This window comes from Sminthopsis crassicaudata, chromosome 4 (genome assembly GCF_048593235.1).
Source record: "Sminthopsis crassicaudata isolate SCR6 chromosome 4, ASM4859323v1, whole genome shotgun sequence".
In the NCBI taxonomy this organism is placed as follows: domain Eukaryota; kingdom Metazoa; phylum Chordata; class Mammalia; order Dasyuromorphia; family Dasyuridae; genus Sminthopsis; species Sminthopsis crassicaudata.
The window spans coordinates 29,265,385-29,292,420 of record NC_133620.1 but is presented as its reverse complement, the minus strand read 5'-3'; the positions used below and the strand labels follow the sequence as shown (position 1 = coordinate 29,292,420).

The following is a 27,036-nucleotide window of genomic DNA, read 5'->3' as shown; positions in this document are numbered from 1 at the left end:
ATATGTATGTTATTTTATGTATGTTATTTCCTATTTGACTGGCCTCAGACTCTCACTAGGCAAGTGTATGACCCTCAGAAAGTCACTTACTCTGTTTGCTGCAGTTTCTTCATCTGTCAAATAAGCTGGAAAAAAAAAAAAACAGCAAAACACTTCAGTATCACTGGCAAGAAAATCCCAAATGGGGTTGATGCGGTGCTAACGGTGTGAGAATTGGGGTGAGGGATTCCCTCTGGTTGGAGACACAGGCAGGTCTGATGAGAAGGAATTCGCAAACCTGAAAATCTGAGGCAAAAGGGATTTTTATTGGCACTGAGAGCCAGCTTTGCTAGGAAGACAGGCTTCTTAGCGGCAAGGTCCTGTCAGGGAAAATAACAAAGGTTAACGCTGAGAAGAGCATATCTTTACAGTGGGCAAGAGTCCTGGCAGGCAGCTGTGGCAAAGCATAATCCTCCTTGGGACTTCTGCAGAGATTTGGAGTTCAGAATTGTCTTTTATTAGCAGTCTGAGACTCCATTCAAAATTAGATGAGAATCCCTCAATGTTGTCAATGCCATCAGGCCTAGATTTCCAGTAGAAAAGAGATCACTTATCTTGGAGTTTCAGGCTGTTCAGTAGGAATATCAGGCTGAGATCTCCAACTGAATGAGACCACTTAAGTTCGAGCTAAGGGGAGTGGTCCCAGGCTAATCTTCCACTCAGTGGAGCTAGCCCAGGCCAAGATTTCCAACTGAATGAAATCACTTATCTTGATTCCCTGAGGGCAGCCCTCTCCCAGAGGAGAGTTTCTCAGAGTTCACCCCCATTGCTTCCCCCCAAAAGTCATGGGGGGCACAATTACATCAGGGTCCCAAGGAAATGGACACAAAATGACTAAACAACAATAATGATTAAATGATTAAATTTAGATTAAATGAAATGAGGTAAAACCAAGGAATGACTACAATTTAAGGAGTGAAAAGTTGAAGTCCCCAAGGTCACTGAAAATCTTCTCTGGCTACAGACAGAAATTCTACCTTATAATAAAATGAATGACAAAACTATACTAATATCTCCAAATTATTTTGACCTACTATGGAAACATTTCAGGACCTGTATACAACAGTATATTTATGCCATTGCTATGGTGATGATCATAGCAGGAATGGAGATATCTACAAATACTTCAGAGAAAAGGAATCAGACATGGAAGAAGAAATGACAAAAACATGGAAGAAGCTAAAGAAAGTAGAGATCTACATCAATAGCTATCTGTTATGATCAGAGGAATATATGACCTCCATATTGTCCAACTGAAGGCAAAATAAAAAAGGAACATGAAGACTGGAACTTAGAAGATAAAATACAACAAAGCCCTAACAATGTTAATCAGCAGTTGAAAGTGAAAGCTAAAAGATTAAAATGATACAAGGAATCAAAAAGAACAAAATAATTTGAAACAAATCAAAATCATACTATAAAGACTTAAGAGGTAAAGAAATTAGGAGAGAAGATGGCAAAAAATCCAACACAACAAAAGGAAAAATTGGATCCCACCTCAAACAGGAAGCTTGCCACTATTACAATAATGAATCGCAGAAAAAAAATTATATTGCAGCAGCTAGATGGTGTAGTGGAGAGAGCACCAGCCCTGAAGGCAGTCAAATCTGACCTCAGACACTTAACACTTCCTAGCTGTGTGACCTTAGGCAAGTCACTTAACCCCAATTGCCTCAGCCCAAAAAAAAAAAAAAAGTTCAAGTTGGGTGCCTGAAACTTCTACCTTCTATGTAAACCTGGAAAGCAATGGGTCCATACAAGACGTATAATTATTAATTCCATGCCTCACAGGGGCATATGAATTACTACATCTCCTCAACTATGATCGCTAATAATAATAGCTAATAAGTATTAGTGATTTATGAATTACTTGCCAAAGACTTAACCAGCTTCCTCTTGAGCCTGATCTCACCTTTCTTAATTAATACAAGGCATCACATCTTCAGTATTTTAAAAATGAGAGCCCAATGATCCTAAAAATACAGACCAATTTTGTGTTTATGGTTTTTGTACAAAGCCTTCATAGCCTGTATCACCCCCGAAAAAATTGCATGAACTTATAAGAAAATAATATATTGTTAAAGGAGCACAAGGGGTGTTCCCATAAATCTCAGGGGCATAAAGAGCAAGTCACTATTAATTCAATGATTTTGAACAAATCATCCCATGCAATGCGACATTTTGGCTGCCTTTATTGATTATCACCAGCCCTTTGACTCAGTTTTAAACTCATAGCTGAGGCACATGCAGCAAATACAGAACACAGACCCATGCATACTGAGAATGTTAGAGAGTTTGAGGTGCACATGGAAAAGTTCTCGCTTTCAAATTCATCACCAACATATAATAGAAAGAGTCATCGATATAAAATGTGACATCTCAAGCCCATCCAAGCTCTGCCTAACCTTAAAGCCTTTTTCATCACTCCTGAAGAGAACTAAAAATGGCTTTCAGGTCAAAGAGGGAATCCATCCGGCAACACTGTCAGTCAACAAAGCCGACAGACATCAAACAAATGACTGAAGTGGGCAGGTCCGTCTACAGCAATGGGTTTATGATGGCCATTCAGCATCAGGTTTTTGCTAGGAAGGAATATAGAAAGGTTCTCCTTAGGCAGGTCATGCTTATTGATTGATGGCAACCAATGATACTAATAGCTAACATAGCTGACATAGTGCGTTATAGTTTGCAAAGCACTTTACATGTAATAACTCATTTGATTATGCAATGAAGTGGTGGAAACCAGGCAAAAGATCGTATCAGCATTACTGAAGGTCGTCTAGCAAGGGGACTGCCTGTTCAGCAGCCCCGAAGTTCGTTTACCTTGGAGGTGAGGAAGCCCCCAGCACAGGGCAGTCCCATACCTCTCCGAGGGCCAGCGTCGCATCTTGTGCAGGGTTTCCGAGGGAGCTCAATGGCTCACCTGATAGACACAAGACACGGCCCTTGCCGACCTCCTTGAATCCTTCTCATCTTCTGAATCTTCTGCGAGGGGGGGAGCTGTTATTCTACACTGTGACATGCATGGGCCGTGTTAAGTGCTTATACAGGAATGGGGAACCCCTTTTCCTATATATTAGAATACACTACGCACAAGCCATACTCTGTGTGTGTGTGTGTGTGTGTGTGTGTGTGTGCGCGCACAGGTATATGTATATGCAGATAATCAGACATTTTCCAGTCTTCCTGAATGGGGGCAGTGAGCCAAAGAGAGAAACTGAGCCACAATACCCATGAATGAGCACAGAAACATGAAGTCTCCAACAGGCCCCTAGGTTCGGTAGATTCTCTCCCAGCCCTCAAGGTAAAGACACTTCATTTATGACCTGCAGGGACTCGTCACCACAGCAAGGCCGGACGTCTTGGCCCGCCATGACACACAGCCCTAGCCCAGGCTTTCCCATGGTGAGAGCCCTCTTCATTCTCTACCACTGAGACACCCAATTCACACTCAGGAATTCTTGCATGGAAGAACCGTTCCCCGATACTAGCCTCTGATCCGTGCTCAGAAAAAAGAAAACTAAGGACTCTAGTCCTCAGTCTCTCCAGGCTTCTCACATTTTGCTCATAACCACCCTATGAGGAAGGTTCCTCCCATTTGACAGTCGAGGACACTGACACTGCTTGTAAGAGGTCTAGGATTCAGACTCCCAGCTTCAAGTTCACTGTCCTACATCTTTGCTGGATACATCTTGTCTCCAAGGTCCCCTTCTCCTTTGTCCTCTGTTCCTTCAGGTCATCGTGGGGACGGTGCACCCTTCCATAGTGGAGTTCCTAATGGGGGTACTGCGCACCATGCACCTGGAAGTCCAGTATGAAGGTAGGAGGGCACTTGCCCACGCTCTCGGGGCTGGTCTGGCTGCTGGAGCTGGAGCAGGAGCTTGCTCCCAGGCTGGAAGGTGGATAAGGGAGGCCCCGTCCCCCCCAGACCGCCCGGTGGAAGGAATCCATGGCCCAGAGCTGACCTGGGGGTGCTCCGCAGGAATGGGCTGGCCTTCGGAGGGAGGAGGGAGAGCGTCTTTGGAGCGAGGCCCTGGAGAACAGCCCTTCCTTGCTCCTGAGGATCCCTGAATGAAGCCGGAACCGTGGCTAAAAGTGGAACCCCAGAATGGACTCCCACAGCCCATCTAAATGCCCAGGCCTTGAAACTCCGTGCCCGTAGGGCAATGCGTCCGTTCCCTCAGTCACACCCCTCGCCGTCAGAGCGAGCCTCAGCACAAAACGGGCGGAGGAGGCTGAGCAAGCCCAGTCTGGTGGTGGGGGTGGCAAAGGAAGTGGGGTTTGAACTAGGTCTTAAAGGACGCGTGAAATTTCACTAGGCAGAGTAAGACAAGTAAGTGTCAGGGGCAGGGGGAGGCTCTCAAAACCTCAGGGATGGGAAAAGCTTTCCTGGAGATGACCCTCCAGACTCGTGCAGATGGGAAGGAGCTGTGCCTGGGAGCGAACCGCCAGGGGGCGCTGCAGCCGAGTGGCCCGTGCAAAGGCACGGAGGTGAACCTGAATCTAGACAACTTGCAAAGGTAATTCTTAACTCTGCTTATAGGATACCAGGCCTCTGTATTCCTTTTTACTACTTCTTCTTCTTTTAGTGGGTAAGGGGAAATGGGAGAAAATGCTTGGTAATTGGGGGGAATTAAAAAGGAAAATACAAAAAATAGTGATAAATTTATTTTTTTTTAAATGTTGGATATAAAACTGATCCAAAAGTTGGGTGCTAGGAGAGGAATTGGGGGAATTAGCAAAGGTATGTTAAGGGCAGGTTGCAAAGCACTTCAATCGTCAAGTAAGGGGGTTTACTGTATCGAGGAGGTAACAGAACCGGGATGGTGGAAATACTCTGGAGCAAGAATCCCGGGGACTTGGAGGCCAACTGGCTGTGAGCTCCCAGCGCCTGCGGGCAGCCACAGCCTCCTCCCAGCCCCTGCCTCCAGGCTCTCCCCGGAACAGTTTTCCTACAGTAGAAAGGGGACCATGACCTTGACATTCTGGAGCCTCTCCCGCCTCCGCCCTCGGTCCTCCTCTCTCAGTATCCCTTTCCTGCATTCTGGAGTCCAAGCCATCTGGCTGTTCCAGGGACGTCTCTTTTACCTTTATTTTGGGGGCAATCAGGGTCACACAGCCAGCAAGTGAGGCTGAATTTGAACTCAGATCTTCCTGGCTGCGGGCACAGTGTTGTGCGGCGGCGCCAAGGCTCATATGCAAAGGAAAGAAGGGGAGTGGGGCTTTGGACCTGGGAACCATTCACTAGATCTGCAGCGCCCCCTGGCGGTCCCCCGGGCACATCTCCAGTGACGGCTGGTTTTGAGGGCGCTGCCTCCCCCGGACAGCTATCGGCCAGACTCCATTGTGTTTCCTCGGGCGGCTCCCCGCCCAGCGCGCCCTGCTAGGATGCGGTCCGAGGGCTCGGACTCTGGCTTGTGCTTGGCGCTTGCAGCCCAGGACCCCGTTTTCCCTCCGACGTTCCCTGGACCTCAGCGCCCAGATCGGGAAAGGAGGAAAGGAGGGGTGCCTGTGGGAGTGGCCCTAATGCAACAAATGTCTTTCCGGGGGCAGACGAGGAAATTGAGTCAAACAGGAATTAAACAGTAATGGTCTGCAGCTGGATTTGAACTCCGATCCTCTTGATTCCAGGCTTGGCGCTCTATCCGCTGCGCCCCCTGGCTGCGCTGAAAGACTCATCACATTATTGTTTATATGGGGGTCTCAAAGTTGGAAACAAAAAGTGCCTCAGAGGCCGCTAGGGGGCGCAGTGGCTAGATAGAGCACCAGCCCTGAAGTCGGGAGGACCTGAGTTCAAATGTGACCTCAGACACTTAACACGTCCTGGCTGTGTGACCCTGGGCAAGTCACTTAACCCCAATTGCTTCAGAAAAAAAAAAAACTTTAAAGAACAAAGTGCCTCAAAGAGTTTACATTCTATTAGGGGTGGGGGCAGGGAACACAATGGAGTCCGCCCAGTAATCATCAGAACCCGAGGGATCGGAAACAGCTTCCTGGAAGGGAACGCGCACGCAGTGAGCACGCACGACGTGCCAGCCTTTGCGCCGCCAGCTTCACAAACATCCCATTGGATGCTATGTGAAAAGCTGCCTGTCGCCCTTTGGTCGTTTCCATGCGAACCTGGGCCCAGCCGCCCGCCCTCCGATCCGTGAAGGTTCCCGCGGACGGAGGGACCCACGCGTAGAACTTTAGCCCTGCCTTGTTTCTTTATTCCGCGCCCCTCTGCCCTGGATCTGTCGGGCCCGCTGGCCGAGCTCTGGCCTTCGCAGCTTGTGCCCCGTGTGGGCTCTGGCCAAGCCCCGGTTTGCGCAGAGCCGAGGGGCCACTGCTCGGTCATCCTTCCCCCCCCCCCCCCCTCCCCGCGTCGTGCTCCACCGGGAGTCGGAGTTCTGGTAACAGCCGTCCCCGGAGGGACCGCGGGAGCCGTTTGGGGATCGCACCGAGATTTTCCGTCCCGCTCCGCGTCTCTGACTTGCTCCCCAGGGTGGGGCTGAATGAAATAAAGTAACAAGAGGGCGCATCAAATGTCCGACAGGACACACGCCCACTGGGACCGCAGGCCCTCCTCTCTCCCCCTGCACTTGTAGCCGCATTTTCGGACCAACAGACCGGGCGGGGCCTCCTCTCGGCCGGGGCCCACGCAGGCAGGTCAGGGGCAGGGCCATTTGTCGCTGCTTTGAAGAACACTTTGCGCTTGGACTCAGGGTCAACTTGATTCTCTGTAAGGACCTTTCAGCTCTGAGATTCTGAGCTTCCATGAAAATGACATTCCCGGACCTCGCTCCTTCCTAACGAGGACGGGGTCCCTTGGGTTTCTCCGGGAGAGCCCTTGGATCCCTGGTGAGCAAACCTAGCTGCCCCCACGCGTGAGCCCCCAAAGGGGTTTGCTTTATCAGCCCAGCCAGAGAACACTCTAGTTCACAGCAAAGGCCACTTGAAAACCAGAACATCAGATAATATGAAAGCAAAGCGGCTTCCGTCAATACTCTACCAGTCTGGGGCAAGACACGCAGACAGCATGTCCCCAGAGAACATCCCCAGGGAGGGTTCGCACGCTGCCAGGGCCTGCACGGAGCTACAGCGGCTTGTGTCTCCTTGCAGGCCCCTCTCCTCATCACATCATCTCTGTCAGGCTTCTCCCTGCATCAGCCATGGTTTTCTGGGGACTCTGCTGCTCTCTGATTCCTGTCCATCTGCTATTTGACTTCTTTGGGGTCATTTACAATTTCCTGTCTGCCATGATCTAGTAAGCTGCTCCATAATGTAAAAAGGGAGAGGGGAAGGAGAGAAAGAGAGAGAGGGAGAGAGAGGCAGAGACAGAGACCCAGAAACAAGAAAGGGGTGAGAGGAGAGGGGAAAAGGAGAGGAAGGATGGAAAAAAAGGAGGAAACAAAAAGAAAGGATGATAACCGTTAATATTTTTCTATAAATATTCTTTTGGCAGTTTGGTTTAGCATTGATAAATACTAAACTAATGTTTAGCTATTAGTATTGTCATCTTTATCATATTTACTCAGTCTACTTTTGAGCAATTAATATTTCTGAAGTGATAGATTCAAATTGCAGGATGAGATACACATTTTTAAATATAGTTAATGTTGGAATTTTTTCCCTGACTCTGCATATTTATTACCAGGGTTTTATTTTTCTTCTTTTTCCAACTTGGGAGTGGGGGGTGGGGGGGAGAGACGAGTGGGTTAGGGATAGAGAGGAGAGGGAGAGAGAAAGAGAAAGTCATTGAAATGTTTTGGGGTTTTTTAATACCCAAAAAAAGAACAAAAGGAAGAGCAGACAAGTAGGCCAGCTTTGAAAAATGAATCAGATGTTGAAAGATGGCCTAACCCCCCGGGTAGCACAAATATCTGATCTGGGATCCATCCCTCCCTGTGAAAGATGATGATTTCTGCCTTTGAGAAAAGCAAGGGCAGCTGTGATTGGGAGCCTATCTCTCCAAGGAATATTGAACTCGTTATACCTCACTACCAATCAATAAACTTTGATTAAATGCTTGCTATGTGACAGGCACTGTGCTGAGCACTGAGGAAGCAGACAGTCCCTGTCCCCAAGGAGTTTACAATCCAATGAGGAAGACCACATACAAATATTTACAAGCTATATATAGGATAAATAGGAGATAATAGCCAGAGGGGTTAGTTGGGAAAGGCCCTGTAGAAGGTAGGATTTTAGTTGGAATTTAAAGGAAGCCAAGGGGGTCAAATTTTTGAAAGTGTATGTGAGCAACATAAAAGAAAAGACAAAATTTCCCTGATCTTCCCAAGAAGTGATAGCCTAATAGCAGCAACTCAGATCCTACCCACCAAACATATCTTGGATGATGACTAGGAGTAAATCCTTTTAGCCTACCCAATAGTAAACAGAAGCCAGGGAAGTTGTACACATTAGAGAAGTCAATGATAAAGGAGTTCTTTGGCTGGGAGACAAAAAAATCTGATTGAGAAAGAAGGGAAATATGCTCTCATTAGTCCAAGAGGTTGCAAACAATATTTATTGTTGTTGTGCATTCTTCTTTATCCTTTATGATCCCATGGACCACAGCTGCCAGGCTCTTCTGTTTCCCACTCTCCAAATCTGTCATGTTGTTTCCATAAACACTATCTGTCCATCTCATCCTTAGCCATCTCCTTTTCCTTTTGTTTCAAATTATTCCCAATATCATTCCTCTGAATAGGGAATGGGGAATTTCCTTACCTATCAGCAGCTCTGTGGCTCCCCTGTAGATCTCCATATTTGCCTCTGTCATGCCCCACCTGTCCCCTCCCCCTTCCCTTTCTAACTTTGGTATTCACCTGATCCACCCAACTTTCACCTATGACTCCAAGAAGGTGTAACATGCCCAGTGGCCATCCCTCAGTAAAGGTTTCAGCAGATGGGCTAAACCAGGTTGAGGGTAAACAACAGGCCTTCAATTCCTCAGTGAGTTAGGGAAAGCACGTGAAGACTTTTCCCAGAACAATGGGAAAATATGAACAATTTGTTCCAATGGCCACGAAGGTGAGTGCTCAGAGCCTGGTTAGACATTGAAGGCAACAAGGTCATAGTGGCTGGATAGAGTCAAGATGATTGATGCTGGCTCAGATTGCAGTGGAATAGTATTTTATTTTTTCCAATTACATGTAAAGATAGATTTCAGTATTAATTTTTATAAGATTTTTGAATTCCAAATTTAACTTCCTCTCCTCCCAAGATGGCAAGCAATCTGATCTAGGTTATACATGCACTGATGGAAATATATTTCAACTTTAGTTATGTTGTGAAAGAAGAAACAGAACAAAATGGAAAGGACATACACACCCAAAAAATACTTCCATCTGCATAGTTCTTTCTCTGGATGTGGGTAAAATTTTCAGTCATGAGTCTCTTAGAATTGTCTTGGATCCCTGCGTTTGCTGAGAAGAGCTAAATCAATCACAGCTGATCATCACACAGTGTTATGTTACTGTGTACATTGTTCTCCTGGTGCTGCTCACTTCATTCAGTATCAGTTCATGTTAAATCTTTCCAGTTTTTCCTGAAATCCACTTTGAACAGCCTGTTTTAAGAATTGCTTTCTTACCATCTAGCACAAGGAAGGAGCTAGAAAAAGGTGGCCTAAAAACTGTCTTGCTTCATCCAACCTTGGCTTGCTTCCTGTGGCAAACTGAAACATAAAAAATATATACACAAAAACTTTTGCAAAAATGATCCCACTCACCATTGGAACATGTAACGTGCACACAAAATCCAGTAGACCTGAAAGAGAAACAGTCTTGTTGCACAGTATTATGAAGCTAATGAAAGTTTCACGATCAAAATTAATCTAGTAACAAGCTTGTGTGCCTGCCAAATGACAAGGAAATTGGTACTTGCAGGAATCATCAATATTTATGTTCCTATCATGATGAATCCTGATGAGGTCAAATAAAAAGTTTATGTACACCTAAAGATGCTCATCATCCAAAAGAGGACAAACCAGCAATTCTGCAAAATGGTCACAGACTATTAGGAGTAAGAAATAGCAACAATCCATCACTACTAAAGACTAGTGCGTCTCATGAGTTCATCAACTGTGTCTTCCATTTACCTAACTGCAATAAAACTTCCTGGATGCATCCTTGGAACAAAAATTGGCGCTTAATAGACTGGGTATGGAGTACAAAGTTAATCTACAATAAAAGAAATTGAAACAGAGCTCTGAGCCAATAGCACATTATTAAAGGGTCTGTGGTTCCCTTTAATGAAATGGACCTCAGATGTTCCTCACAATCTGAGATGCCTCCTTTCTCCAAGGCCTTAGTTTTATGCCCCTGATACCAAGAGGGTACAGAAGGGTCAGAGTAAAATATAGAGCCTCATTGATTGATAGAGCTTGGCCTTGGTCCTCCATGGGGGTCTGTGCAAACTGCAAAATCCCATTATTGGTTGACAAATGAGCTGACGAGCAGAGTTTGAGAGAGTCATCTTGCCATTTCAGGAGGTCCTGACAAGTTGACAAGCAGACTCATGGGCTGAATAAGCCAATGAAAAAACTTCATGGGCTGATGAGCCAGTAAAAGGGCAGACTACAGGCCAGCAAACAGAGCCACTTGCTGGTCAGCTGTTCATGATCATCTCCCAGTGTTGAGCAACAGAGAGATGACAAAGAACAGAGGGGCAACAAAAATAGCTGAGGAGGCTTTCCGTGTAATAAATATACCTCTGCCATGCTGAGCTTGGTCACCATAATAAGGAAAAATAAGGTTGGAGGTCTTCAGTGAATTTACAATCTGCAGTTCACAGTTCTGGGATCTAATATAGAAAACTTATAATCATTACTTCTATGGAATCATATTAAACTGATTGGAATAAAATAGGGGTCTAATTAGTCATCTATCACAAATGAAAGAAGACAGAATGGGAGAATGAGGAAAGCAATATGTGGTGCTGGACTGATCATAGCCTTATCCTCTCCAAGCTAAAGGTTCACATTCAACAAAAGTGACAGCTCCAAGGAAAGACGAAAAGCAGAAAACTTAATGTCAGTATTTTAGAGTGAAAACGATTTATTGCTAACTTGGAGGGAAAGCTGAGCCAACACCTGGTGGACAATAGTAGAGCAGAAATGAAGTGAGAAGATTTGCACCGCCCTCCCTCACTTGTCTGCCTTACCTCCCGGAAGTCAGGTTCCCTTAGGGAGGGAAGGACATGCAGCAGGAGGAAGTAGCCTCCAACTGTTGCCTAAAGGCTCAGGCGAACTTTCCATCTTATCTGCATATTCACAATGCTTTGCAGACTCAGTGGAAACTCGCCTTGAGTTAACCCGGGGTGGTTTCTCTTGGGCCGGTGACCGTTCAAACCCACAGGCATACTCTGGTTTCTCTTCAGATCGTATAAATCTTTCGCCTTTTACTAAAGATTTCCGTGGAGAGGAACAATTGAGAGTTTTTAAACAATTTTTAGGAGCCTTACTTTGGTGAGGCTATCTCTGGTCGTTGAAAAAAAAAAGCAACAACTGTTTCTTTTTATTACTTTTGTGTTTTGCGCATATTTATGTTAGTTATGCCATTACATTAGTTACGTTATTATGTTCGTATTAAACATTGACTTTTATTCTGAGGCAGGGGTTAAGTGACTTGCCCAGAGTCACACAGCTAGGAAGTGTTAAGTGTCTTAGATTTGAACTCCGGTTCTTCTGAATTCAAGGCTGGTGATCTATCTACTGTGCCACCTAACTGCCCCCTAAAGTTTTTTTTTTTTTTGTTTTTATAAGTACAAGTAAAGGTTAGAGAGATGTGGGATTCTTGGCAGATGAGATTCCATTTTATATTTTACAATCCAAAGTGATTTTATGATGCCCTAAAGGCTCTTTATAGGTCAAAGGTCTATGGTATATATCTCAAGTACTTAGCACTGATGGAGTCACATTGATTGGTGATAAGAACAATGGTCCCTGAGAGAAGAACTGAACCCTTCTTCTCAATAGGGTGTCATCAACCAATGCTGAAGTCATTTACCCTATATCTCAGGTTGAAATCGCTAACCAAAACCCTCCTAACCAAACTTCCAACTGAAAAAAAGATTTCATATGGCAAAGCACCTACTACTGATTCTACTCCCGCTGAGAAATTTTACAAGGCAGGGGGTTCACTGCTCATACAAAGGTGACTGAAATTGTGAAGGTTATAGTCTCCCCCAGATGCCTCCATTGTCCATCTCATTAAAGAAAGATTATCATGTGACAATCACAGAGTGTGGGGAAGGAAAATTCTTGCCAGAGTTCTCCTTCACCTGATCAGATATCAGTGTGGCTTTCTACTAAAGAAAGTCACTATGATGTTTGCTGTTCAACAACTCCAGAAGAAACACCAGGAGCAGAACTGATGTTTGTACACGATGTTTGTAACTCTGACCAAAGTTTTTGATGCTGTCAGGAAAATTCTGGTAAAATTTGGTGGGCCAGAGACATCACTATTGTACATGTACCATGCTTGCCCAGGTTCTGGAGGATGGACTTTCCCGGTCCCAGTGGAGTGAAGCAGGATTGTGTGCTTGCTCCCATGCTTTTTAGTATGTGTTTTCAGCAATACTGTCAGATGCTTTCAACAAGGACAATTACTGATGTAATTCAAGTTCTCTACTTGAAGAGTAAAAGCTAAAGTGTAGGGAGAGGCAACGCGTGACTTTTTGCTCACGGTGGGATAGGAATCAATTCTCTGCCGTGGGTGCCCATTCTGGCCTAAAACCACCTTGAAAACACTAGCCAGCAAATTACAGCCAACGGAAATTTTTGAGTGCTGTCTATTTACATTGGCAATGCACTTTCCAGGGACGTCCACGTCCATGCAGAGGGGATCTTGCCAGAGCTGGCTCAAGTGTTTGGAAGGCTCCAAAAGGAAGGTGGAAAAGAGGGGTTAGTTAGATGTGAAAGCTGAACAGGAAACTGGAGCGCTTTGATTTCTAGTGTCTCAGATTCTGCAAAGAGAGCTCGAGGATGTAGAGTCCAGTCCCTCGGTCTATGCGGGCGCTGCAAAAGCACGTGCGTTCGCGGTAATCACAAGAACTAATGTAGCAAAACGTACCCCACGCTCCTAAAGCTTATCTGTTCTTGTGCACAAAGTTGCCAGCCTCACCTTAATGAGGCCTCAAAAAATTAGTTAACAACTCATAATTGTTCCTCTCCACGGAAATCTTTAGTAAAAGGCGAAAGATTTATACGATCTGAAGAGAAACCAGAGTATGTTTCGAACTTCCCGCCCCGCCCACCCCAGGCCACACACCCCAGCTTTAGCTGATGTCGACTAAGGCTGCCGGGGGGCAGGACCTCCTTTCCCGAACTCCTTGGGGGGGCAGCCCGGCCTGGCAAACAATGACACACGAATACCCCCAACTCCCGGCGTGGGAGGGAAAAGGATGCGGGGGTCCGGGAGAGGGGCGCTCTCCCAGGACAGGTCGCGCTGTGGCGCACAGCCTTCTGGGTATGCAAACCAGCACTAACTTTCCACTCCACCTTCGAGCGGTCCTGGACTGAGCGCCGTACTCCCTCGGCGGCCAGTCCCGAATGGGACCTAGAGGTGGCGCTGAACTGCTATCTCTCCATCTCACAGACGAGGAAACTGAGGCTCTGGGAAGAGGCGAATCGCGCATGAAAACGGCCCAATTTGGAGAAGGCAAATGGCCTTTCCACCCCCTGCCCGATCAACCCGTCCCTTCTTTCCTTCCCCATCCCCTTTCCCAGTGCTGAGAGCACCTAGGCAGGCACTGGCGGCCTCCCCCGGACTCTGACCTTGGGCTCGGGAAGCCCACCGCGGCCTTTTACAAGTGGAACACCTGGAGCCCTCAAATACTCTGTCGTGAGCGTGGGGCACTATCGCGATCGGAGACGGAGCCGCTCAGCCGAAGGCGGACACGAGCGGGCTGTTCTGAACCGGAACCGCAGTCCGCAGATCCGCAAAGCAGCTCGGGAGCGGAGGCGCCCCTGGGACTTCGGTTCTCTGGGACTAGGCCGCGGGCCCGGGGCCGTGACACCCGCAGCTTTCCATCCGATAAAGGCGCTCCTGCTCTCCTTAAGGACCCCGATGGGAGCTGCGGAGGATGGACTCGGGAGGGCAGACACGGGCGTCCCGGGCCTTGCACGCACGTCTCCAGTGGGGGCCAAGGGGACCTATGGCTGCTTGGCCCTGTGCCCTCCAACTCCCCCCGCCTCGGTGTCGCCACTAGGTGGCGCAGTGGACAGAAATTTGTGCCTGGAGTCAGAAAGCCGAATTTCAAATCCATCCTTAGGCACTAGCCTAAGTGACCCTGCAGTAGTCACTTCACTTCTATCTCCCCTTCGCCCAAATACCTTTCCCCAGTTGTAAAGGGAGGGATAGTAATTGCACCGACCTGTGAGGATTAAACTACGATATTTGTAAAGGGCTTACCCTAGTATATACTAGGTGCTTTTCCCTTCCTTCAAAGTAGAGATGGCTCTCTTATCCAATTAAGATTTCAGTTGCTGCCTCCTCACACTCGAGGCCTTTTCCAAATGCCCCCTCCCCAAAATTAGCTTTCTCCAACTCTCGATTGTATATGTATTTCATATTGTCTTGTCTGTCCTTGTCCAGTCTAGCCAGAACATAATCAGAGGAAGGGATTTTCTGATCTTCAAAGGCCATAATCTCTTAGTCTGTGTGGATTGAATGAATGCAATGATACAAATTATGTCAGCCGCCTGAATGACAAGAGTCGGGAACTAAAAGGATTTCAGCTGGTGATATTCTTTAAAAAGATGATTTAAAGAGATAAGTGGAAAGTTTTGTTAGAGTCAGAAGCATGGCTAAACCAGACGGCTCTTAGTCTGAAAATAATCTGGGAGCTTAAATGGACTGAAAGCTTCAGAGAACTCAACCGTGCAACGCGGACAGCAAAATGCGATTGTGTCATCTTGGATTAAGAGAAACTAGGTTTCCAGGAATAGGAAGGTGAGAGTCCTGGCAAGGGCTTTGGGATCTTGACTCGTTGTTTAGCTTCTTAGCTAGCTCTCCCACTTTTGTCATCTGCAAATGTGGTTTCTTTAGCCAAGTCACGAATAAAAATGAGAAGCGGGGCAGGCTTAAACACAAATCTCTGAGACCTATTAAGTTCCCCTGGAACCATCGAGCGAGGTCCTTTGCTTCCAGCCATTCAAGCAAATCCAGACCTAAATGCAAAGTTGTTTCGAGAGGGAAGTACAACAAATTATCGGGAGAACCAAGAAAGGGCTTATCCTACCTGTGGGTGAAGGGGCTAAATTGTGCTTTGAAGGAATTTGGAAAGACCGAAGTGAGCAGAAAACAAGTTTAGGAGGCAAGCCTTGTACAAAGGCTTGGAAAGTGGGAGCCACGAGGCCACGAGAAGCACGTTGGGTAGATTTGATTTTGTCAGTTTGGTTAGAATGGCCGAGATTTGAGGTTATGGAATTAGACGGAAGATTTGCGGGAGCGCACATTTAGAGTCCCGGTGCTCGGCCGCGGTCCCAGAGACTGCAGCAGGATGACGGGGTTATTTCGGAAATCGTGTGGAGGAAGTACAGCACCGAGGAAAGGACTTGTTCGGAATCAGCCCGGGCAGCAGCGGGCGGTGGGGACCGCCAGGACAACCTGAGGAACTCCCGACCCGGCAGACAGGCGCTCAGCTCCCAAGCTGCTCTCTCCCAGAGGATAGGAAAGAGAGAGAATTTGGGAAACTTCCCGCTGTCCGACAGTTTTGCGGAGCTTGAAGTTTAACCGTACTACAGCAGAAAGACAGAAGGGGCAGGGGGAGAATGAAAGAAAGAGACGCCTCGAGAGGTTGGAAGTTTTTGATTACATCATATTACAGGAAAAAGCCTCATTTTAGAAAAAAAGAAAATAAAAGCAGTACTGAAAAAACAAATCCTCAGAGTAGCTAGTTATCAAAACGCAAAAAAACTTGTAGTAAAGTTTAAGAGAAAAAAAAAAAAAAAAAAAAAAAAAAAAAAAAAGCCAAACTCTATTCTTAAGACTACTAAAGAGAGCCTCGCCGAAGCAAGACTTCTAAAAATTGTTTCAAAACTCTCGATTGTTCCTCCCCACGGAAATCTTTAGTAAAAGGCGAAAGATTTATACGATCTGAAGAGAAACCAGAGTATGCCTGTGGGTTTGAACGGTCACCGGCACAGGAGAAACCACTCCCGGTAAACTCAAGGCGAGTTTCCACTGCGACTGCAAAGCATTGTGAATATGCAGATAAGTTCGATCCCGGCAGTCGCCCGAGCCCTTAGGCAGTCGGAGGTTAACGCCTCCCTCCCGCTACTTGTGGGTCCTTCACTCCCCGAGGGAACCTGGACTTCTAGGAGGTAAGGCCGAGACATGCAAGGAGGAAGGGCTGTGCAAAGTCACCAGCCTCACTTTCTCCTCAGAAGCCTCCTGAAATCAGTGGCAAGCCGAACATACAGGATGATTCGCGGTGGCTCCTTCCCGAGCCTCTACATTCCTCTCAAACGAGGCTCTAACAGTCAACCAGAGCCTCCTATTGGAATCCTGGCCCTACCACTGAAGCGTTACATGATATTGGGCAGCCACTGGCCCCTTTACTGGGTTCCCAGCGGCATTTGAGGCCCCTTCCAGTTCCATCTTTACTTCTGCACTGCACTCCAATCTTTGAGCCCAAGAATCTAAACTACTAAAGAACTCTCTTTCCAACAAGAACTTCTGGAAAAACTAGGAGCCAGTTAGAAAATAGGTAAGATCAGCATATACACAGTAAGCTCCAGATACCTGACCTAAATATAAATGACAGTAAAACAAAGAGAAAGAGAGGCAAGACAGAAAACATAACAAAAGGTAAACTTATAAAAGATAATTTTAATTACATAAAATGTTAGAACTTTTACCCAAACGCTTTTAACAGGAAAGAAAAATTTCATATCAGATACTTCTGACAAAATCCTGCTATCCAGGATATACAGAAAATTGGCACAGATGTGATTAAGTAAGATTCTTTCCTCAATAAATTAGTGAAAAGAGATATGAATGAAAAGCATCAAAAAAAAAAAAACTATCAATATCCTTGTAGCGATCAAAATCAGTTGATAAAAAATCAAATAATTTTATTACTAAGATCATTAGTAATAAGAGAAGTACCAATTTAACAATTCTGAAGTTTGGGCAAAAAATGATCACTAAAGGTAATAGTCAATCCTGGGAGATGGCTTGTGGAGAGACAGGAACACTGGAATTATTTACAGAGTTACCGTCCCTATATTCTTCATGTCTTTGCCTCCGCCGTCCCTCAATTCTGCATACACCCAAAGACGGTCAATATGATATTGTCCAAATATTAATTATAACACTTTAACAATATGTTACAATACATTATTTGATAATAAATTGTAATAACATGACTTGAATGATAACAATCTTTGTAATAGCAAAAACCTAGATGCAATCCTCCATGATTGAGGAACAACTAAGACAACTGTGGTTCCTGCCACAAGGAAATATCACCGAACTATGAGAAATGACAGGTGTAAGGAATTCTGAGAAATCAGGGAAGCGTGTGTAAACCGACAGAGTAAAAAGTCAACAGAACCAGGACAATCGTGCTTGCCACAATATAGATAGTGACAACAAAGGTAGCCAACCTCTGAAACTCATTGAAAGGGTCAATCTTGATTCCAGATTAAAGGAAATCTCTTTCCCTGAGAAAAAACTTTGGTGGAGAGATTGGGGAATATGGGGACAGAATATTACACAGACCGTCTCATATATGTCAGTCTGCAGGTAGGATTGGAGGCAAGTTTTTCTTTGGAACAAGGGAGGATTAAAAGGAGAACCATATTGAGAAATGACTTTGGTTGTTTTTTTAAGGATATAAGTCAAAATTATTGCAAACTGGAGAAAAGGAAGCCAGGAGGGCAAAGAGCCCTAAATGTATGCCATGTGAAAATTGGTGAACAAGCTTAGAGGGGAACATGAGAGTTGGCTTCAAGGATTAAAAAGCACCAAGTTAAGCCGGGATTCAGAAAAGATTTCCCAAGGATGAAACTGTCCCAAAGTGGGAAGTGCTGCCTCAAGGAGTGAGGGGTTTCCTCTCTTTGAACTACTTGTCCAATAAATAACGATGATTAAACCAGATAAAGAAAGCCAAGGCTCCTTCCAAATCTCAAATCCCAGTTGTGGCTCAGGTAGCTATACCTGTGTAAGCCACAAGGTGTCACTCAAAGCTCCAACTGCCTCATTCCCATTGGCTTACACAGGGCCGGCCAGAGCTACCTGCTCACCCACCACCAGTTGTCCATTCTCAATAAGTACTTGGTCTGCCCTTGGGGCTCTGTGTTTAAAGCCTAAAATAAAGGATAAACTCCCCAAACAAAATCTCCCTTCCCTTCCCCTTGTTTTCCCTCCCAGTTTATCAGTTAAAGGCACTTAAAACATTGAAAATGAAAGTAGCTGAAAGAGGGTTAGCTCAGAAGCCGTGGACTCAAGTGCTCCTGGTCAAGGCCAAGTGAGATTTAAAGGCTTCCTCCATCTTGTTCCTTGTTTGGCCAAAAGAATAGAGACCTTGCTGAGAACCAACAGAATGATGGAGTGTTCTCTGACTCAAAGTCAAGAAGCATTTATTGTTTTTTAGTCATCTTTCAGTCATGTCCTAGTCTTCTTGGCAAAGATACTAGATTGGTTTGCCATTTCCTTTTCCGGTTTGTTTTACAGGATTAAGTGACTTTTCCAGGATCACACAGCTAGTGAGCATCGGAGGCCAGATTTGAACCCAGGAAGATCCGAGCTTTCCTGAGTCCAGGTCTAGTGCTCCATGCACTATGGCCCCACCAGACACGGTGCTAAGTGCTGGGAATACTAAGAAAAGCATAGAATCGTTAATGATAGTCTTTATATGACACTTTAAGGTTTGCAAAGCCCTTTGTTTCTTTTATCCATTTTGTCCTCACTCGCCTCTGGGAGGCGCTATTATCCTTCTTTGATAAATGAGGGACCTGGGGCAAGCAGAGCTTACCTGGTTTGCCCACAGCTGGCACTTCAGGTGGGATTTGAACTCAGGCCTTCCTGACCCAACTGCTGGGTTCTATCTACTGTGCCATTTAGCTGCCCTCAAGTAGCTCACCATGATACTCGGCGCCTGGCCAATGACTTGTTTGGTACTCCCATGGCCAACTCCAGAAAACTCCCCCTAATTTTGGTCTGGAGCTGCCCAGATAGTCCAACGCCTCTCCCATGTATGCTCCTGGCATCCAGATAGAGTGAACATAGCAATGGATGGGAAGTTCAGTAGCTGGCGCAGGTGGTAGAGGGGATAGGCTAGCTAGCTACCCTTTCTGCTCAAGAACTGCTGCTCTCTTTGAATCATGCAGGGAATTAACTGGCCAGGACCTTCAGCTCCCTTCACCTTCAGGGTGTTTGCGGGCTTAACATTTTTCAAGCTTATGAGATACTTTCATTGATGGAGTCGCTTAAAACAAAGAATGGAGTTAGAGAATGCTAATGAGGTGCTAAAATGCTTGCCATGGCTTTAAGAACTTCAAACTTTGGGACAGCTGGGTGGTGAAGTGGATAGAGCACCAGCCTTGAAATCAGGAGGATCCAAGTTCAAATGTGACTTCAAATCTGGACTCAGACATTTAACATGTCCTAGCTGTATGACCCTGGGCAAGTCATTTAACCCCAATTGCCTAGGGATGAAGAGAGAAACTCTGATGGCTTTAATAGCTGAGTGAGTTGGAGATTCAAAATCTTAGCAAGCTTGGAGGTGCTTGTGGAGACCTCTTCCAGGAAGGGGGAGGAGGGATTTTTTCCCTTCCAGGAACAGGGAGGAAGGATTTTCTCCCTATTTTTTTTTTTTTCTCCTCCTAGCTTTTCACCCTCCCAAATAGGCCAAATAACTTTGGAAGTGACATTGTGGCCCAGTCAGACATATTACATCTAGCAGGGAACAGACACACACATCCAGATGGAAAGCCACCTGGAAGAGGAAGTAGCTTCGAGGAGCATGGGCCCTGGCCATTGAACTCCAAGTTTAAGCCCACTTTGCCTGTGGAACCTGAGTGGGCAGCTAGATAGCTCAGTAGTTAGCGTGTTGGGTCTGGAGTCAGGAAGACCTGAATTCAAATGTCTTGGGCACTAGCTCTGTGATCCTGGGCAATATAAGTCTGCCTCAGTTTCTCAACTTCAAAATGGGGGTAATACTATTACTTACCTCCCAGAGTTGTTGTGAGAATCAAATTGAGGTAATTCTTGGAAAGGCTTAGCACATGCCTAATACATACCTGGCACATATTGGGTACTTTAAAAATGCTTGTTTACTTCTTGAGTATATTTCAGAAGGAACCTTAGATTTAAGGGGGGAATGCTTCATAGGTTTCAGAGGTTTACTATGTCCCCTTAGGAAATGTTGTGGATAAGAAAAATAAAGTTCTGTCAGAGCATAAGACATCCAGGCATCCTCTGCCAGCCCCAAGAGCACTCCGCTCTGCACTTTCATTGCACTGTGGCGCCTGATGATTCAGAGTCTATGCAAGGGACTACCCAGAGTGGATGCGCAGCTTGGGACTGATGCAGGATCAGCCAATAACAGAAGGTCCAAATTAGGATTTCCAGTCCAACCCATACACAAACCACTGAAGAAATGGCCAGAAACTGGAAACTAAGTGGATGCCCATCAATTGGAGAATGGCTGAATAAATTGTGGTATATGAATGTTATGGAATATTATTGCTCTGCAAGAAATGACCAGCAGGATGATCTCAGAGAGGCCTGGAGAGACTGACAGAAACTGATGCTGAGGGAAATGAGCAGGACCAGATCATTGTATACTTCAACAACAATACTATATGATGATCAATTCTGACAGACGTAGCCCTCTCCAACAATGAGATGAACCAAATCAGCTCCAATAGACCAGGAATGAACTGAACCAGCTACACCCAGACAAAGAACTCTGGGAAATGACTATGAACCACTACATAGAATTCCCAATCCCTCTATTTTTGTCTGCCTGCATTTCTGATTTCCTTCACAGGCTAATTGTGCTATTTCAAAGTCTGATTCTTTTTCTACAGCAAAGCAACTGTTTAAACATGAATACGTATATTGTATTTAACTTATACTTTCACATATTTAACATGTATTGGCCAACCTGCCATCTGGGGGAGGGAGGGAAGGAGGGGAAATGTTGAAACAAAAGGTTTTGCAATTGTCAATGCTGGAAAATTACCTATGCATAAAATTTTTGTAAAAATAAAAAATTAAATTAAAAAAAAAAAGTCAAAGGGATCAGAGGCCCCTTTTGTTCTCCTGAGCTGTAGTTGGGAGCCCTGGGGAGAAGAGGGGCCAAGTAGCTAGATCGGCACAGGGAAAAGTTTTCTGAATTTGGGGAAGCCTGGTGAGTGCTGGGCCCCTAATATGCCTGGTGACCCAGGAGCCAGGCAGGGGCAGGCTCCAGGAAGGGAGGTTTTGCCTTTGGGATCAGAGCTTTGAGATCCTTCCTTTCCTGTGCCCCTACCCATGTAGCCATCGAGCTGATCAAGGACCTCATCAACACTGACGTCCGGACTGCCCTGCTTACAGGGCTGGTGGGGCTCCTGAGACCATCAGCCAAAGACACCGCCAAGCTTCAGCCCAAGGTCTTAGAAGGTGAGTGGGGCCTCCTAGGCAGCCCCCAACAATTTTTGTCACTCACCCAGCGTCCATCCCTGCTTTCCCTTCCTCCCTTCTGCAGATCCAGCAGTATTTCAGGTCTCTGGACACCTTCCTGTGTTTCTGCAGCAAGCTGCAGCCGCTAAGACCATTGGGTAAGTCCCCTTTAACACCCCCTAGTATCCTTGAAATTAAGACACCTCCCAAACATCAGCCCCCCCCCATGGTAGGAAGGAGGGCTTCAAGCAGGGGAAAGAAGGAAATGGCCTGAGCTTTGCTGTGGCCTTTTGCCCCCACCAATATTCTGGGCCTGCCTCAGAGGTGGTCTGTCCGGCCCCAACCCTTTCCCCAATACCATCGCAAACCTTGGCTTAGCCTCCACAGCCTTCCTCTTAGCTTGGTGGAGTTGGGGTAGAGATTGACTCTGGGCACAAGTTCCATAAAATATATGCCTACAGATGACCATGGTGGGGGTTGGGAGGGATGACTGGGGCCAGAGTCCTCATCAGCAAGGCAACTTCCAGCTTGGTCTGGCTCTTGGGTCAACCCTCCCTGCCATCCGCCCCCAACATTTTGAGCAGGGAAGGGGACTGGACTCCTCCCAGGCAGCTCTTAAGCCTCATGGCAGAGCAGATGGTGAAGAGGAGTAAGGGACCAGGCCTGAGAAGCAGCCTGAGCAAATGCACCAAGGCGGGAGAGGACAGACTTGTTGGGGAGCAGGAAGTGAACAGAGTTGTATGAGCTTATCTTGGAAAGTAGGACAGGACAGGGCTCCCCAATCCGCCAAAGCTCCAGGGCAGGACTCTGGGTGACTTGGCCAAACTCCTCTTCCTTAACCCCAGATTTTAGAATTCGATTGCCCTCCTAGTGACACTGAGGATCCCTTCTCCTGGATAATCCCACCTCTTTAATTTTTCAGGAAACTCTTCCTCTCTTGGTTGCCCCCTCCCTCCTCTCCCCCCCCACCACTCCTTCTCAGTCTCCTTTTGTGGATCCTACTCCAGACCAGCCCTCTAACTCTGGCTCTCCCTTAGGCCTGGGGCTGGGCCCTCTTCTCCCTCTCTGCCACTTTATCTGGATGTCTTGGCTCCCATGAGCTCAGTCCTCTCTACACTGACGGCTCTCAGACAGACTTGCCCGGCCCCTCCCTCTCAGCTGTCAGAGCGATCCTTCTAAACCTCAGTCTCTCTGTCTCTGTCTCTGACACACACTCTCCAATCAATTCCAGGGGTTCTCTATCACCTTCAGGAGCAATATTCAAATCCTAAATTTGATTTGAGAACCTTCCATAACCTGGCCCCTTCCTATCCCTCCAGTCTTCCTATACTTCACTCCCCAGGATGAACAGTGTGACCCAGTGACACTGGCCTCCTGGCTCCTGACTTTTTTTTTTTTTTTTTGAGGCAATCAGAGTTAAGTGAGTTGGCCAGGGTCACATAGCTAGTAAGTGTCTGAGGCCAGATTTGAACTCAGGTCCTCCACAAACTCCACACTTCCCAACTCTGGGTGTTTTCTCTGGCTGGGCCCCCTGCCTGGAGTGTCCTCCCTCCTTAGATCTACCTCCTAGCTTCCCCATTTTCCTTCCAGTCCTAATCCCTTAGTCAGGTGCCTTTCCTCTGAGACCATCTCCTACCCATCCTGTCAGCAGAATTCTGCTCCTGCCACCTCCCCCATTAGCTTGTGCACCCCTCCAGGGCGGGACCTACCTTTGAATCCCCAGAGCTTAGCTCCTGACCCCCAGAAGGGGTTTCAAATGTCTTGGCCTAGCCTGGCCTCTTGGGGCCAGCTGCAGTCCGACTCGGGAGCCCCTGGGCCTGGAAAGGGCGCTGGCCGAGCCGACCCCACCCCCTTGGCCTTGCGCCCCGAGATCTCTCCCCCCCCCAGGCTTGCTCTGCTCACTGGGGCCCTTCCCACAGGATCATATCTCGGAATTCCATGTCGGTGGCAGAGGAGCTGTTGTCCCTGCAGGTGGTCAGTAATCTGATGTTCGCCATGGGCAACCGGGACCACAGCAACAGCCAGCGGCTGGCCAGCCTCACCCTGGAGGTGTGGGGGGGGGGGCAAGGGCTTCAGGGAAGGGCTGGAGCTGGGGGAGAAAGTCCTGGAGAAGGAACCCTGGGATTGGTACCTGGAGGAGAGGGGTGTGGAGAGGGAACCCTGAGACTGGTACTTGGGGAGGAGGCTGAGATCATGCCCAGCATCTGCCTCCATTCGCTTCTCTTTCTCTGCAGTACTTTGTCCAGACGTTCCCCATAGTGGAGGAGCATGTGCACAAGGCCATGGGGGATACCCTGTTTCAGCTTTTCATGGTGATCTTCCCCCCTACACTGCCCCCCTCCCCCATCCTCCAGAAGCTCAGGGCCAGCCACCCCTGGGCTTACTTAGGCTCCTCTAGGCTTTGTTCCCCTGGCCTGGGCCCAGCCTCAGCCGTTGCATTTCCTTGATAGGCCTCTAGTTGGCTCTACAGCCACCTCTGCGCCTCCTCAGGAGGCTGTGCTGGAACCTGAGCATCTCCATGCTCTTGGGCTAGTGCACTCAGTGCTTCAGGGACCCACTGTCGGTTTCTCAGCTGGACCAGTGACATCATGGCCCCCGGCAGCCCAATCCTGATGGGAGCTTCCCCGAAGGTCGGGTCCAGGGGCAGGGCCCTTCCCCACAGTGCCCTTGTCCCCATCCCCAAAGTTTAACACCATTTCCCAGGACCACGTGGAGGACTTGTACTTGAATATGGACAGCATCCAGGCCGACATCCTGGCCTCCAACAATGTCAACATCCCTTTCGGTGAGAGAAAACTGGAAGTTCGGGAAGGGGATTCAGCTGGGATGGGAGTGCGGCCCGGGGACTCACACCTGCCTCTGACTTACAGTCTTCGTCTCCCCGAGTGCCTGGAAGGACTTCGACGCCCCCAAGTCTGGGGAAGAAGATGACAAGAAAGAAGAGGAGGTGGCTAAGGAGAGTGAAAAGCAAATGAAGTTCCTCTGAAATGGCCCACCTCTGGCCAGTGCCCCTCACCCCTGCCAGTGGCTGCCCGCTAGAGTGGGGAAAGAGGAGGCTCCTGAGGCCAAAGAGGTGTGGAAGCAGCCATGAGGATGTCAGGAGGGGAGGCTCCCCATCCTGGGGTTCCATGGCTGCCCGCCAACCTCTATGTTTCTGAGGAATGTGAGCCCAATGAGTGGAGCCCAGGCCAATAAACAGTGTCCTTTCTCGGTGTGTGCGCATTTTGTGGGGTATCCATATTCCCACTCACCAGTCCCTGCCAGTCTGGACAAGGATCAGATGCAACAGTCTTGCCCTCTGAGCTTAGAATTCTTTCCCTTTCCCTACTTGCTCATCTTAAACATCTGGGTGACTGAACCTTAGAGGAAAGGCACAGAATTAAGAGGGATTGGGAAAGGCTTCCTGGAGAAGGTGGGGGTTTAGCTGGGACTCAAAGGAAACTAGGGAAACCAAGATTTATGGTACAGCCTTCAGAGACTGGAACTTGGGAAGTTTCTGGAATGCTCCCCTTACTATACCGGGGTAATATCTCCCTTCCCTAAGACCCAAGTTCCTCCCTTCAGAGTTAAAAACAAAACAAAACAAAACCAAAAAAAAAAAAAAAAAGCCCAACCAAAACATTAGGCCTGAGGTGGTCAAGATGGCAGGGTGAGAGGAAGCATTAGAGTGCAGCTCTTCCCTCACACCTTTTCAGCAAAGAAATAGAAAATGCATCAGACTGAATGTTGAAGGGAACAGCCAAAGAAGAAGTTACAGCGAGTCATTTTTCCAGCCCAGGGCAGCTTCAGGAGATGAAAGTTGTTAGGACATGAGGGAGGAGATCAGGTCCCGAGTGTGCATGGTGTGGACCTGGAATGAAAGCAAGCATTGGCCCCAGCTGTATACTGAGGAAGGAGTAAGTTCAATGGAGGAAACTAATTTTGTGGCTCTGAGCCTAGAAGCAGCATCTCAGACTGAAGGGGAACTTCCCTGAAGGCCAATAGTAGCTGAGTCTAGGAGTAGTCAACTGAAACTTCCAATTATAAACAAGCTGATAGATCTAAACATGGGTCAGGAACTTGCACAGAGCTTAGAGAAGGGGAACTGTAAAAATCACATGACTGATATTACTCAAAGTATACAGGCCCCCAATCTCAAGCAAAAGGATTTAAGAGGAAAGGACCTCAGGGCAGCTATCCGATCCACAAGCATGCAAAGCCTAAAAGTCCAAAGACACAGAGACTACAAGAATGAGGAAACAAAAAAAGAACCTGACCTGACCATAAAGAGCTACTGTAGTGACAGGGGTGTTCAAGACATAGAGAATGACTCTTAAAAAAAAAAATACACATCTCCTCAAATATAAATGCAGCTCAGAACAAGTCCAAAAAGAATTCCTAGAATAATGAAAATAAGAGTTAAAGGTCCTAAAAAAGATTTCCTAAAAAAGATTTAAAAAAACAAAAGAGAATAGAAGAATGAGAGAAGAGACAAGAGCTAGGAAAGATATGAAAGAGAATTAACAGCTTAAAAAGGAAGTATAAAACTTTATCAAAGAAAAGTCCTTGAAAATTAGATTTGGCCAAGTGGAAGCTAATGACTCCCCAAGCCATCAAAAAATAAAGTCAAAAGACTGAAAACATGGAAGAAAATTTCATAGGAAAAACAACTGATCTGAAAAACCGATTGAGGAAAGAGCATTTAAGAATCACTGAATAAATTCCAATAGACTTGTGATGGAGTCAGCTGCATCCATAAAGAGAATTGTGGGGACTGAAAATGTGGATCACAACTTAGTATTTTCACCTTTTCTGTTGTTTGCTTGCTTTTTTTTCTCATTTCCCCCTCTTTTGATCTGATTTTTCTTCTGCAGCCTGATAATTGTGGAAATATGTATAGAAGAAGTGCACAAGTTTAATCTAAATTGGAATACTTGCTGTCTAAGAGAGAGGGTAGAGGGAAGGGAGGGAGGAAAAAGTTTGGAACACAAGGTTTTGCAAGGGCGAATGTTTTAAAACTGCATATATTTTGAAAATAAAAAGTTAAAAATTAAAATGGAAATTCAAAAAAGAATGACTAAATTACTTGAAAGCCATAAACAAAAGAAAATAACAAAAGCCTAGATATAGTTCAAGAAATCCTACAAAGAAACTGCCCAGATATTTTTGAACCAGAGAGCAAATTAGAAATTTAAAAAATCCAAAAATTACTTCCTGAAAGAAATCCCACAAAACTCCCAAGAATATTACTGCTAAAAGGCAGGGATTTCAGGTCAAGAGAAAAATACTGCAAATAACCAGAAAGAAAGAATTCAAGTACCAACGAGTCACAATTGGGATCACATAATATTGGAGCCTGGAGGGGGAACAAAAAAGATTATTTTACATAGTCAAGAAGCACAAGTAGACATCTCCACAA

General features: G+C 46.5%; 1 protein-coding gene and 3 non-coding genes across 6 annotated transcripts in view; 2 read left to right on the top strand and 2 right to left on the bottom strand.

Moving 5' to 3' along the window:
* The window catches only part of ARMH1 (armadillo like helical domain containing 1), a 42,685-nt gene extending 17,833 nt beyond the window's left edge, over window positions 1-24,852 (top strand). For 2 of the 3 annotated variants that reach the window (XM_074266126.1, XM_074266124.1), the window contains 7 exons: window positions 3,775-3,859; window positions 21,516-21,638; window positions 21,724-21,796; window positions 23,558-23,687; window positions 23,873-23,950; window positions 24,342-24,423; window positions 24,509-24,852. In XM_074266126.1, the coding sequence (XP_074122227.1) occupies window positions 3,775-3,859; window positions 21,516-21,638; window positions 21,724-21,796; window positions 23,558-23,687; window positions 23,873-23,950; window positions 24,342-24,423; window positions 24,509-24,624 (687 nt within the window). In that variant the 3' untranslated portion in view covers window positions 24,625-24,852. The remainder of the gene's footprint in view (window positions 1-3,774; window positions 3,860-21,515; window positions 21,639-21,723; window positions 21,797-23,557; window positions 23,688-23,872; window positions 23,951-24,341; window positions 24,424-24,508) is intronic. The other variant, XM_074266125.1, reaches the window with a different exon arrangement.
* LOC141541957 (U5 spliceosomal RNA) lies at window positions 11,381-11,496 on the top strand. The gene has a single exon (XR_012481972.1). It is a non-coding gene; the product is annotated as a U5 spliceosomal RNA (small nuclear RNA).
* LOC141541953 (U5 spliceosomal RNA) lies at window positions 13,138-13,253 on the bottom strand. Its single transcript, XR_012481968.1, has one exon. It is a non-coding gene; the product is annotated as a U5 spliceosomal RNA (small nuclear RNA).
* LOC141541959 (U5 spliceosomal RNA) lies at window positions 16,026-16,141 on the bottom strand. The gene has a single exon (XR_012481974.1). It is a non-coding gene; the product is annotated as a U5 spliceosomal RNA (small nuclear RNA).
* Window positions 24,853-27,036: the final 2,184 nt, after the last annotated feature.